Source organism: Brachyhypopomus gauderio, chromosome 7 (genome assembly GCF_052324685.1).
Source record: "Brachyhypopomus gauderio isolate BG-103 chromosome 7, BGAUD_0.2, whole genome shotgun sequence".
In the NCBI taxonomy this organism is placed as follows: Eukaryota; Metazoa; Chordata; class Actinopteri; order Gymnotiformes; family Hypopomidae; genus Brachyhypopomus; species Brachyhypopomus gauderio.
Genome location: NC_135217.1, coordinates 1,492,583 through 1,506,968, shown reverse-complemented (window position 1 = coordinate 1,506,968; position 14,386 = coordinate 1,492,583). Strand labels below are relative to the sequence as shown.

Below are 14,386 nucleotides of genomic sequence, written 5' to 3'. Positions count from 1 at the left end.
CGGTATGCAAACTGGTGAGGGTCTATATTGGCTGGAAGCGTAGAACAGATGTGAGTTTTGACCAGCTGCTCAAAGCACTTCTTAACTGTAGATGTCAGTGCAACAGGGCGGTAGTCCTTCAGGCAAGTGGCAGAAGGTTTCTTGGGAACTGGAACAATTATGGTTTTCTTAAAGCATGTAGGAATCATTGACAGTCTTAGGGAGAGGTTAAATATGTCTGTGAAAACCTCAGCCAGCTGGTTGGCACATGCTCTAACAGAGGTGTCAAGTAACGAAGTACAAATACTTCCGTTACCTAACTTAAGTAGAAATTTTGGTTATTTATACTTTACTGGAGTAATTATTTTTCAGCTGACTTTTTACTTCTACTCCTTACATTTTTACACCATTATCTGTACTTTCTACTCCTTACATTTAAAAATAGCCTTGTTACTGCTATTTCATTTCGACTTGTTTTCAATCCGGCATGTCATCGTTTAAAAAAAACCCCTATCCTAATCACGCCATCCGGATAGAGTGAATTTGATTGTGGTTGGATGAGAAGTATAAACATATAATACTCCGACACCCTATTGGTTTGTACGTGATCCATCACACCGGCACACGTCACATCACACTCCAGCGAGGGCATAGCAGACGTACGTAGCTTAGTATAAAGATGTCCGTGGCAGACTCAAGAGAGTTTGAGTGAAGTGTCCCAACTAAGCACCAGCGAGGAGGTTGGTAGCCAGGATGACCAACCAACATGTTAATCAACATTAACATTTTAATATAACATAAAAGAACTGCTCCTAAACTGGTTCTTCGGGAAAGTTGGCCACTGACAGCAAATGTTAGCCAGTTAGTAAAGCTACTTACTTTTATAAACGGTGAACAGGAGTACTCGGTGGAAGAGCGGCGTCATCGGCTATAGCTCGTAAAACCGTTGAGCGTCCGTTAACTGGTCAGCTCGCACTACCTTTTTTAATTCGCCACGAAGATTCCAACAATATCGCACACATTAGTGTTTCCCGCTTAAACATACTATCAGATAACTAAAGAATATTGTTTAACAAACAAGCATCATTACTAAGTGTTTCATACTTCCTTGATGTCACTTGTATGAACTGGTGATACTGCGGCAACGCGCTGTGGTTCTGTCTGAAGTGCGAGTTAATAAAGGGTTTATAGTATTAACTGCCTTCCATCGTGGTGTTTCGCTGCTACAATACGAAATGGTGAAAGGCAGTTATTGAGTGGATATAACTTTTTGCGTGTCGCGTTCATATGTCAATGTTAAACAGTCACGGAATCTGTGCTGTCAAATTGCAGATCAGGTGTAGATGTAAAAACACCTCTATGGGCTAGTGCACTATAGACCCCTGGGGTGCGACCTAAGCTTTTGTCCTTAATGGCTTTTTTTCCTTACATTACTTTTACTTTAAGTAGTTTTGAAAGCAGTACTTTAACACTTTTACTTGAGTAAAAAGCTTGAGTTGATACTTCCACTTCTACAGAAGTACTTTAAAACCCTAGTATCTATTACTTCTACTTGAGTAATGAATGTGAATACTTTTGACACCTCTGTGCTCTAAGTACACGACTGTGTACACCATCAGGACCTGGTGCCTTGCGTGGGTTAACTGCCCTGAAAGATTTCACCACCTCAGACAGAGAAATGGTCAGAGTGAAGCTCTCCTGATCTGTTGGGAGATTTATAGCAGGGGAGGTGTTATTATCCTCAAAACGAGCATAATGTGCATTAAGCTCGTCAGCAAGTGAGGAGGGTGACCCCCTATCCCAGCTCATACCTCCTTTATAATCAGAGATGGTGCGCAGTCCACTCCACATACATCTGAGATCAGAGCAGAGGAAGTTGGATTCAACTCTGTCTCTATAGTTCCGTTTGACTAGCCTGATTGGCCTGACTAGCCAATTTTTATTTATTTAAAGCATTCATGTGCCGCTCCAAACAGAATTCTGTCACTATAGCCTCGCGAGAACTGCCACCCAGACTACTGCAGGTAAACTCGCGGGTTTAGTGTCGACAGTTGGAGCAAACCTGGAACAACAAATCAGAGATGGATTTAACGAGAGAAGGCAGTCCTGCCTAAAAAGCTAAGCGTACGTGTGAGTACCTTGACGAATGGGACAGGGAATTTACTTTCCTAAAGAGGAGCATGAAGGGGCACAGCTACTCATTCTGTAAGATATGTAGCTGTGATTTTAGTGTCTATCATGGGGGAAGGAACGATGTCCGTCAGCACGAACAATCTGCCAAACACAAACGCGAGATGTCCCCATTTGTAGCTAGAAATACCACTAGAAAATTATTTTTTTTTATTCATTTGTAGTTCACAACATATTTGGGGTGTTTTTTCTTCACTTTTTGCCACTCCAAAGATGTTTTCGTTTCTCCTACAGCCTCGATTGCGGCTATATGCAAATGCTGTAACTGATTATGCAAATTAGGCGATGACGTCATATACGATAAATGTCCCGTATTTTTAAATACAAAACTTGACAGGTATGATAATCCACACTGGTCCTTCATATAACACACAGTATGACATCATGGACCCTTCACTTTGTTTAATTCACTTCCACAGAGAGACAGAAGATTGACAGAAAAGGAGAGAATGAAAATGGAGAAATCTTCTGTGCTGCCTGGTAAGGAGAAAAATAAGTAATAATAACTTTAGGACAATGTAATTTTATTTATGAGTTATAATTACTGTAGTTTATAGTGTAGTTATAACCACTGTAGTTTACATTGTGGTTATAACCACTGTAGTTTACATTGTGGTTATAACAACTGTAGTTTACATTGTGGTTATCAACACTCTAGTTTATTGTGTGGTTATAAGAGCTTATAAGTTTCAGTCATGGGTATTTGAAGGTTTTCTGCTATTAATACATCAGCGTTAAGTACTTTATAATAAGTACAATGTAACGCAGCTCGTGCTGCGGAGCTAGGAGGCAGACACAAACGCTGAGGAGAGCGAGATTTATTACAGGGAATTCCAAAATTGTAGTCGTAACAACTGGCAGGGGTCGAAACAGGTGAGCCATCCAGGTTTCACAAGTAGATCTGCATGATCAGACACACAAGGAGAATGAACAGGGCAATGGGGAGAACACTAAAAGGAATGAACAATGGAACAGGAACAACACTCACAAAATCAAATAACATAAGGATCGGGGAGCACATAGGCAAATACTGACTGAGCAAATGAACAGAACAACCGACAACGGGCTAGGGAGACACAGGGATATAAATACACAGAACCGGACTAGACACAGGTGAAGACAATGACGACACGGGCGTGGCAGACGAGGGGAAACCAGGGCAACAGACAATTTACCAATTTCGTGCTGTGCTGTGAAATAAACAACTCTTAGATTTACAGTTTTGTATTTTGATTTACACCAGCCTTAAATAAAATTAAATATTACACTTGTTAATATAAGTCTTCATTTTGGTTTTCTGTGCATAGATATTTTGGTGTGTGTGCAGTTCTCTTAGACATAAAGAACAATAAACCCCAGTGGAACCAGTGGTGTCTATGTATAAACCCCAGTGTAACTAGTGGTGTCCACCTATATACTCCAGTGGTGTCCATGTGTTCTTGTTGGGAGTGATGTGTGTCAGGTTTATTAATGATAGAAGGGGATATATGATTATTGTCTATTGTGTGTGTGTGTGAGTTCTTCCTGTGTTCTTACTAATGTTCCTGGCATTGGTCCTCAGAGTTTGTTAAGAGAGAGAGTCAGAACATCTCCACTTCACCACCACTGGAGGGAACAGTGCCGTGAGCTCAGAGCTTTACTCACAGGGGATTAGGGTTCACACTGCACCCTTGATCTGGGTAATCCAGACATAATCCCCAAGTGAGTGAGGGGTTGGAGGGTCTTTACCTGGACACCAGTGTTTTACAGCCTTTACAGTGATGAGACCTGTTCAGTAACAGGAGATGCAGATGATACTGCTGATCACTAAAGATACAGGGAGTCATGTGGGGACACAGGGAGTCGTGTGGGGACACAGGGAGTTGTGTGGGGACACAGGGAGTCGTGTGGGGATACAGGGAGTCGTGTGGGGATACAGGGAGTCATGTGGGGATACATGGAGATGTGGGGATACAGGGAGTCATGTGGGGATACAGGGAGTCGTGTGGGGACACGGAGGGATATCTGTGTACATATGTGTACATATACAACATTTATACTAAATACTTAGTTAAAAGTTCAAAACTACTAATTTGGTGTTATGTTTTAAAAATGAACATACAGATGAATTGATATTTTTTAATTATTTTTTATTAGTGTACCTTCAGCTGCAGAAGAATACACTAGAAGAGAAGGAGACACAGCTCAGAGAGATTAAAGATGAACTGAGACAAAGAAGAAGGACATTAGAGGATAATCAGAGAGAGCTGGAGGAGAAACACTCACAACTGAAGGAGATAAATAAAACTGTAGAAGAGAAAAACAACCAACTCAAACAAAAAGACACTGAATTAGAGGGACATTTAAAGACAATAGAGAACCAAAATAAAATAATAAATGAGAGGGATGAACTGGTCAAGGAGAAAGAGAGACTACTGGAGATCACAGCAAAAGAGGTGGAAACCAGTAAATGCCAACTGGAGACACTGGGAAAGGAACTACAGGAGAAGAGCAGCCAACTCCAGGAGATGATGATCCTACTGGAACAACAGAAAACTGAACTGGCAGAAAAGAACAAACAGCTTGAAGAGAAAGACAAGCAGGTTGAGGAGAAAGACAGACTTCTAGAGGAGAAAGACACACTTCTAGAGGAGAGAAACAGACAGCTGCAGGAGAGGACAGAACCAGACCCACCAGTCTCAGTCAGGAGAAGAAACAGTAAAGAGGTGGACACTCCAGACAGTGAGTTATTTGGTATTTTAACAAAAATGCTTTAAAAGAAAGTATGTTATTGTGGAGGATATTTGTTGCCTTGATCAAGAAACACTCTTAGACTTGGTGAAGTTGTAGCACTCATGGCCAGGGAGCATGTGTTTATTCAGCATATCCTGAATAAGACATTTCAGACATTTTTAAAGTCCTGTCATTGGTGTTGTCATCAGAGACGTGATTCTGGTGAAGGTCATGCAGACCAGACCAGAAAACTTAACACAGTTATGAACAAAAAGTGTAATACAGTAGTAAAGTAATATATAAGATGTATCAATATCACATTACACATGCTAAGTTGTAGAAACAACTGAAGTATTACAGCTACTAAACTACGGACCCTAACATAGTAGATATGAGGACAAATACAAGTTATTCTTTGAAAATAGTTACTCATAATCTATTACAGATTATTTTAATAATGCTCGTCTGTTAATTCTGCCTTCTGAATAACATGTCCTCCATTCTTTCTGGTTCTGCTGTATTATAGTGAGTGAGCCTTATTATTATAGTGTATTATAATATTATTATAGTGAGCCTATTTATTTATTAACAACAATTTATTAATACATTTATTAAAATGTATAAATGTATTGTCACGTCCAGCTCCGCCCTCCTCCATGGTCCCGCCTAGTTTCCCTGTTTCCGTGGTTTCCCCCTTTCTGTCACGCCCCTGTCTTCAGTGCTCGCACCTGTGTCTCATTTAACTTCCCTGTTTAGAGTATTTAATCCCTTCTGTTGGATCCCTCCGTGTTGGTCATTGTGTTTCGTAAGTGCTCCCTTGCCCTTCTCTTGTGTGTTTTCTGATTCCGTTTCCCAGGTCTCTGTAAGTTCAATCAATCAATCAATCAAATTTTATTTATATAGCGCTTTTTACAACAGTTGTTGTCACAAAGCAGCTTTACAAGTGCCGAGTCCTAGCCCCCAGTGAGCAAGCCAAGGGCGACAGTGGCAAGGAAAAACTCCCTAGTTTTTTGCATGAGGAAGAAACCTTGAGAGGAACCAAGACTCAGGGGGGGAACCCATCCACCTCTGGCCGACACCGGTCACCATGACAACAACAACAATTTAGACAGAAAGAAATAAAGAAAAGGAAAAGATGTAGTATTGTCCATCATGGTGTAGGCTTATCCGGTCAGGCAGTAGGTGGCTGGCACTGGATAAATCGCTTGTCTCTCCTCATCTCATTTTCCTCGAGCAGGCAGGCAGTCATGTGGAGAAAATAAAACAGGGAAAATTAGCTCTGTATGAGGACATATACAGGACAGATGAAATTAAACACAATCCTGGAGTGTGGCAGCAACTCCGGCATTAAGTTTAACTATTACAGCCTAGCTAAAAAGGCAGAACCAGAAGGTAACAGGCTTGGGGGCATTCTGAGACAATAGCATCCATCCACTGCACCGTCAACAAACTTGAGTGACCACGAGCAGTGACACGACGACAGCACCAGCACCCCAGTCAACCATAAAACCCTTCGTCTATGAACCCCTGGATCTGTACCTTTATCTAAGGGGGGGATGTTAATTATCAAACGCTAAACCAAATAGGTGGGTTTTCAACCTAGACTTAAAGATTGTGACTGTGTCAGAGTCCCGTATGCATTTTGGAAGGTTGTTCCAAAGCTGGGGGGCCTTATAAGAAAAGGCTTTTCCCCCCGCTGTTACCTTATTAATTTGTGGAACTAATAAAAGACCAGCACCCTGTGATCTTAGTTGACGTGGGGGTTCATAGTAGGAAATAAGTTCCTGGAGTTATTCAGGAGCAAGCCCGTGTAGTGCTTTATATGTTAATAATAGAATTTTAAAATCAATACGAAATTTAACTGGGAGCCAATGCAGGGCTGGTAGGACTGGTCTAATATGCTGAAATGTTCTAGTTCTGGTCAGAACTCTGGCTGCGGCATTTTGAACTATTTGAAGTTTATTTAGATTCCTATTTGAACATCCTGACAGTAGTGAATTGCAGTAGTCTAATCTAGAGCTAACAAAGGCGTGCACCAATTTTTCTGCATCATCCTGTGATAATGCATTTCTTAATTTGGCAATGTTGCGGAGATGTAGAAATGCTATCCTAGTAGCATTATCTATGTATTTATCAAATGATAGGTCGAAGTCGAGTATGACGCCTAGGTTTTTGGCTACTGTGCCAGGTGTAATGGGATAGTCTGCAAGATTAAGCATTAAATTTGGAATTTTTTGTCTTGCAGCCTTAGGGCCCACAAGGAGAACTTCTGTTTTGTCCTCATTTAGTTGGAGGAAGTTTAGAGACATCCAGCATTTAATATCTCTTACACAGGCCTCAATTTTTCCTAAACTGAGTTTGTCATCAGGTTTGGCTGATATGTAAAGTTGAGGGTCATCTGCATAGCAGTGAAAATTGACACAATGTTTGTTTATAACTGTGCCCAATGGTAGCATATATAATGTAAATAATAGTGGTCCTAAGATGGAGCCTTGCGGGACCCCATATTTAACTATTGTACGTTTGGATGGAATATTATTGAGCTCTACAAATTGATAGCGATTTGTTAAGTAATAAAACCATGAAAGGGCTGTGCCAGAGACTCCAATCCAGCGTTCTAACCTTTCTAGCAAGATCCTATGATCAATTGTGTCGAATGCTGCACTAAGATCAAGAAGCACTAACAGTGATACATAGCCTTGATCTGAAGCAAGGAGGAGATCATTTGTTACTTTAATTAATGCTGTTTCAGTACTGTGATGGGGCCTAAAACCAGATTGGAACTTTTCAAATATGTTATTCCTATGCAGATATAGGCATAATTGCCGGGCAACAGCTTTTTCTATGATCTTAGATATAAATGATGTGTTTGAAATGGGTCTATAATTAGATAGCACAGTCGGATCAAGATTTGGTTTCTTGATCAGAGGTTTAATAATTGCTAATTTACATGATTTGGGCATGTGACCTATTGTAATGGAAGAGTTAACTATAGTTAGAAGAAGTTCAGTTACAGTTGGTAATACCTCTTTTAATAACTTTGAGGGAACTGAGTCTATTGTGCAGGTAGTACAATTTAAGGAAGAAATTATTTTCTCTAATTCTGATTGTGGGAGTGAATGAAAAGCATCAAGTTTTTCTCCCGGTATGTAATTTCAATCAATATCAACCAAACCAGATGACATACCAGTTGTATTGCTAATAGAGGGTTTTATATTATGTCTAATATTCTCTATTTTATTATCAAAGAAATACATTACTAGTGAGGTTTACTGGAATCTGAGGTTCTGTGCCTGCTTGATTGATTTTTTATTAGTTTAGAAATAGTATTAAAATGAAATCTAGGGTTGTTTTTATTTTTCTCTATCAGTGAGGCTAAGTATGCTGAGCGTGCTTTAGTGAGTGCCCGTTTGTAGTCAATAATGCTATCCTTCCAGGCACAGTGGAATACTTCCAACTTAGTAGATCGCCATTTCCGCTCTAATTTACGTGCTATTTGTTTTAAGTTTCTAGTTTGGTCAGTGTACCACGGGGCGAGCTTTTTGGATCTAGCTTTTTATATTTTAGTGGAGCTACTATATCTAGAGCTGATCTGCAGGTATTCTCTAAGCAGTCGGTTAGATTATCTAACTCTCCTGGATCGGATGGCGAGTGGGCTAAAGCAGTTAAGTCAGGGAGGGTTTCAATAAACTGTGTTGCTGTTGATGAAATTATCGAGCGCTTTAAACACTGCCGAGGAGACGGGCGGGTATTTATGTTAAGATGAATCTCAAATTGTGACTAAATAGTGATCGGAGATTGCTACGGTTTACCGGAAGTATATTTATATTATCTACGTCAATACCCAGCGTTAAGATTAGATCTAGGGTATGATTTCGATAATGTGTAGGTCCTACTACGTTTTGTTTAATGCCGACAGAGTTCAATTCAGAGGTAAAAGCCCTTGTCAGTGGATCCTCCGCATTATCAAAGTGTATGTTAAAGTCTCCTACTATTATTATTTTGTCACTACATACTGCTAAATTTGCTGCAAAATCAGTGAAATCGTTTAAGAAATCTGAGTAAGGCCCTGGTGGTCTGTATACATTAGTTAGGGAAAATGTACTTTTATTTTCAGATGGACTAATTACATTAATAGACTGCATCTCAAATGAGTTTGAGATATCTAAGTACTTCTGATGAATTTCTAAACAATCACGATAGATTATACATATTCCTCCTCTGCCTGACAATCTAGGTCTATGTATATAACTATATCCCACAGGAGTGGCTTCGTTTAGAGTTAAATAATCACCAGATTGAATCCACGTTTCAGTTAGACATAGAATATCAATTTTCTGGTCTGTTATAAGTTCATTCATAAAAACTGCTTTTGAGTTGAGCGATCGAATATTGATTAATCCATTTTTTAGATCGGTCATATAGGTTGTAATCCTCGTAGATATGTCGTTGGTTGTCTTGATTTATTCTGATCAGTGTTTGTCCCCTGTCTCGTATTCCAATGTATAATATTTTAGTGTTGGGTCATTCTACAGAAATGTCCACTTTTGTGTCCCTAGATTTTAAAGGGCTGTAGCATTTTTAAAGCCCTCAAATTTAGGGATTTATTTACATTTTAAAACAAAACAACATGATATTTGAACAATTATACCTTTTTGAACCACAAAAGAGTCAGTTTTTCTTTTCAACCATTTGAGTGTTTTTCCAAGTATGCCCAAAAATGCCTGTCCTCGCTGTCATGCTGGGAAACTAAGGGCTTTATTTCTTAATGGAAAACATATACTTTATTAACTCAACTGTAGTTATGTGTCCATAAAGGTCCAATATATCACACAAAATATTTAAATATACAATATTGCAAATAAATATAGTAAAATACTGTACATAATAAATGTGTATGTCCCCAATATTCATGTCACTGGTGTTACCGTATGACAAAAGACCATTATTTTAATATACAAAGCCATGCTGATGACATCACAGGAAGTCATTTTGTTTCCTCTCTGAAGATTAATGAAAACAGACACATTGTAAGTTCAATGTCATTTTTCATTTTTTATAAATTGTATCATCTACCCTAAGATTTCCTTCGAAGCTTTAGTGCAAGTCACTGGTATGCCCTACTTTAATCTTTGGAAAATGAATATAGAATAATAAAAATTGATTAATTTATACATAATTCAGTGAGTAGTTCATGACTGTCAACATGTGGTTTGATTCCCTGTGGCAGCTATTTTGTAAAATAAGGTTTGTTATGAAAGTTGTCACTGGTGTTACCGTCACTGGTGTTACAATCCTGATGGGTAACGGTACATGAAATCTTCAATTAAATGTACAAAAAATGCAAAAAGCCATTTAGGTGTACCTTAAATATGTTCTTATAGCCAATTAGTACAGTCATAATGTAGTATCATTTAAAATCCTAAAAAAAGAAATTTATGTAGGAAAAATTTCCACCTGTCAAAAGTGGACGTTTTTGTAGAATGACCCTGTTGCTTTCGGTTTCGTGTTGTGTTCGCAATCATTCTCGTTTAATGTTTGAAGTGCCTATGTCTCGTTGCAGTGTTCGTGTTGTATTCTGAAGTTAGTATATGTCTATGAGAGATAAAGGACCTTAGGTTCATTCGGTTCTTCTGTCCTGTTTGTTATGTTTAATGCATTTGTAGTCATGGTTGTCCGTCGTCGTAGTAGTGCATCCAGTAGTGTGTTTGTATGACCGTTTAATTCGTCTGCCATTTTAGTTGTGTTCTTTAGGGTTTTTCTTATTAGTGGCATGTGGGGTTTGATTGATTTACCTGTTAATCTTGTCCCTAGTTGTTTGGTTAGCTGTTAGTTCTTTTGCATGTTTCCCGTTGCCTACATTCCTGTGTACTTGGTTGTCTTCCTGTGCTTTGTCCTGTCTCTACTTTGTTTAATAAATTCCTTAAAACCTGCATCTGTGTCACGCTCGTCCCCTTTAAACGTTACATGTATTTATTAATTATTTATTATTTGTTAAATTATTTATACTTATTCATTTCCAGTGGGATTAGAATCCTCCAGTCCAGACTCTCCAGTGCTGGTTCCTGTACCAGAACTCAGGCTGGTGCTGCTGGGGAGGACTGGGTCTGGGAAGAGTGCAGCAGGAAACACCATCCTGGGCAGAAAGGAGAGGAGCCAGGCTGCTACATCTACACTCCCCCAGCAGAGTGAGAGCAGACAGGGGGAGGTGGCTGGGAGGAAGGTGACTGTGGTGGACACTCCTGACTGGTTCTGCCCTGAACGCTCTCTGGAGGAGGTGAGACGGGACGTGGGACTCTGTGTCCGTCTGTCTGCCCCAGGACCCCACGTCTTCCTCCTAGTCATACCAGTGAAGCAGCCTGCAGGAGAGGGGAGAGGGATGCTGGAGAAAATGGAGGAGATGTTTGGAGAGAGATGTTGGAGGAACACCATGATCCTCTTCACTGTTACTGAGGAAGAGCAAAATCCTGAACAGTTCATTCAGTCAGGAGGCCAAGAGGTCCAGACACTTGTGGAGAAATGTGGGAACAGGTTTCACTGTCTCAACATTAAGGAGAGTGGGGATGGGTCTCAGATCTCAGAGCTGCTGGAGAAGATAGAGAAGATGGTGGAAGGAAACAGAGAGAGATTCTACAGCAGTGAGATCTACCTGGAGACAGAATCTTAGATCAGAGAGATGGAGAGAAAAAGACATGAAGGAGATATCAGACAACTTAATGATCGAATGACTGAACTGGAGAGAAAGATGAAGGAAGAAAGAGATGAAGACAAAAAGCGAGATCTGAAACGAGAGCTGGACAGAGAGGTAGAGCAAAGGAAAGAAATGGAAAAAAAGGTGAAGACACTGAAAGAGAAATGGAGATGGAGAGAAGAGAAATGGAGGAGAGACACAGACAGGAGATGGAGGAGATCATGGAGAGGTATGAAGGAGAGGCCAGGGAGGAGGCAGAGAGGAACCTCATGAAGATCATCCTGCCTGAACTCCAGAGAAACATTTTGGTCTCAAAGTCCAAGATGCAGGAAGAGTTTAACAGGCAAATGGAGGAGAAGGACAGAGAGCTGGAGACACTGAGACAGAGACTCTCAGAGCTCAGAGAGACTCAAGTCACTCAGAGAGGAGGTTTACCAGTCAGTTGTGCTGAGCATTGCAGAGACAGAGAGAGCAGACACAGCATCAGGAAAAGAAGATGGAGAGTCTGGACTGCTGAGATGGAGCTTCTGGAAAAGGGATCATCATGACAAAACAAGAGGATGTATGAGTTCTGTCACTTTATTAAAATAATTCATACAAAATTGTTTAATTCAAATAAAAAAATTCTAATCAAATCAAAGTCAACTTCTCTAAACAGTCACATTAGAGACTCCTCAACTGCTGGAGGTGGAAACTACAGTATTATAAACAGCAGTAAGTGGACACAGTGCTGCAGTGAGTCTGTGTGTTAATGAACTGCACTATTAATACACATTATCCAATAGTCAGATGTGAATTAATATAATCTAAGTTGTATGCAGACTTTTCAAAGTCTGTGGGGAATTCTTGTAAGTATTATTGTGACGTTCGGGCTACGCCAAGGACGAGACACAGAATCCTCGATTTTGTAGACAGACGTCACTTTTTAATGCACACAGGTATTGCGCAATAGCGCACGAGAAACACACACGAGTCACACAACGTGCAGACTTAGACAACGACGAGCACAGGACACTGCGCGAGCGCACATTAAATAGACAAACCACATTAACCCCAGGTGATTACGAGACGATTCACAGGTGAGACGGATTATCACATGACATAGCTATCACCACGAAATATCCACAGACGCAGACGATGCACGTAGACTACGTAAACACACGCCCAAAAGGGAGGGGCCGGGGTCCTCAACGTGACAATTATTCATTCATTCATTCATTATCCGAACCGCTTAATCCCGCTAGTCGGGGTCACGGGGGGGGGGGGGGGGGGGGGGGGGGGGGGGGGGGCGTATTATAAGTATTAATTTTCTAATAATTGATTATTAGTGTGTAATACTGTTTACTGGAAAGTACTTTATATATGTAATTAGATTGTACATATTTTTATTAATTGTGGGTTATGTGCAATTACTGTGTTAATCAAATAAACATTTTCATGCTTTTATTTTGTGCCCAAATGTGTTTTGTATTGTCCAGTGATTACAGTACAACCCCTTAACACATACCATTATTCATCTTTGTCTTCATTATTGTATGTGGTTGCTCTAATTATTGATAATAATTTGGTATTACTCAAACAGGCTGAACACACCCTGCATAAAAAGCATCAGTCATACAATCAAATGAAATCAAACTTTATTATGAAATATAGATATTTAAAGTACAACATATGTAAATAATATAGTTATAGTTAAAAAAAAGTGCAAAAAGCAAATTACCTAAAAATAACGTATAGCTTTATATGAAATAAATATTTATAGTACTACAAGCAACATTTTGTGTGCTTTTACTGGCGTCTGTCTCGCATGGTGTTCACAAGTTCGCCAAGCACCCCGAGGAAAGCCCGGTTGAAGGAAACATTTTCCGCCAACTCCGCTCGCCTCGTCAGTGGAAGGGAAATCTTGAACGTAAAAAATAAATATTAAACACAAGCATTCCCGTGAAAGCAACAACAATATAGCGTAACTGCACAAAATGTGTAGCACGTCATCGCTGCTCATGCTGTGTTTATAGCTACAGCTAACTAGCAACTAGCAAGGCTAAGAGCTAGCTATTGTACAGTAGTGACTGTGGTGGTAACATTAACTACAAACACAGCTCAAAATTCCTGCGTTTACAATAGATGCGTTCATATTACGTTCATATTACATCTTTTACGAGCCTAGTAAAACTGTGAAATCACAATACACTCACCATTCTCCGTGGCCTCCAGCACCGACATTGTCGTGTCCAGCACATTTTCTCTTCCGTTACTGGCTGGCCGGTGACCGTATATGACATCCATTTGCTGGAACCATTTCCAGTCTTTGCGGTTTGCTCCGCGGCGTCCGTTATGGTCCTTCACCGCCCGGTAATCGCGTTAAGCTTTTTTAGCTTGGACCGACCGGCACTGCTGAACGGACCGCTGGTAGCCATGAGTGGCCATTAGCGCGGAAACCTCGCTAAAAACCTTTACATTTCTAGTGGCCCCGTCCAGTTCGCCCTGGATTTTTTGATCGCTGATTATTAACAGAAAGGTTTGTACCTCGGCGTTTGACCAGGGAACAGACTTCGCTCCTTGGGTTTTAAAAATGGCTGAGGAGTCCATAGCATAGCGGAGGAGTCGCTCTCCTGACGCAACCTGTGACGACACTCCCTGGCCAATCAGTGTCATGCTGTTCCTCCACGTCACAGAACTGTACCACTTCGGAACGGTTAGAACCTCGAGCGAGTCGGTACGAAAATAGTACCCGAAAGTACCGGCTAACTGGGAACTGGTACTAATGGAAACACTCACAAACCGTCGCGAATCGAACCGTACCGCGCCAAGCAG

General features: G+C 40.4%; 1 protein-coding gene and 1 long non-coding RNA gene across 2 annotated transcripts in view; one reads left to right on the top strand and one right to left on the bottom strand.

The window, feature by feature from the left end:
* Positions 1 to 12,791, top strand: part of LOC143518398 (uncharacterized) — an 80,827-nt gene extending 68,036 nt beyond the window's left edge. The window contains exons 6-8 of the mRNA XM_077010863.1: positions 2,589 to 2,649; positions 4,306 to 4,890; positions 10,905 to 12,791. Of these exons, the coding sequence (XP_076866978.1) occupies positions 2,589 to 2,649; positions 4,306 to 4,890; positions 10,905 to 11,548 (1,290 nt within the window). The 3' untranslated portion in view covers positions 11,549 to 12,791. The remainder of the gene's footprint in view (positions 1 to 2,588; positions 2,650 to 4,305; positions 4,891 to 10,904) is intronic.
* The window catches only part of LOC143518449 (uncharacterized), a 153,623-nt gene extending 139,441 nt beyond the window's left edge, over positions 1 to 14,182 (bottom strand). The window contains exons 1-2 of the long non-coding RNA XR_013132192.1: positions 13,768 to 14,182; positions 13,365 to 13,474 (exon numbers count right to left, since the gene is read on the bottom strand). This is a non-coding gene — a long non-coding RNA (uncharacterized LOC143518449). The remainder of the gene's footprint in view (positions 1 to 13,364; positions 13,475 to 13,767) is intronic.
* Positions 14,183 to 14,386: the final 204 nt, after the last annotated feature.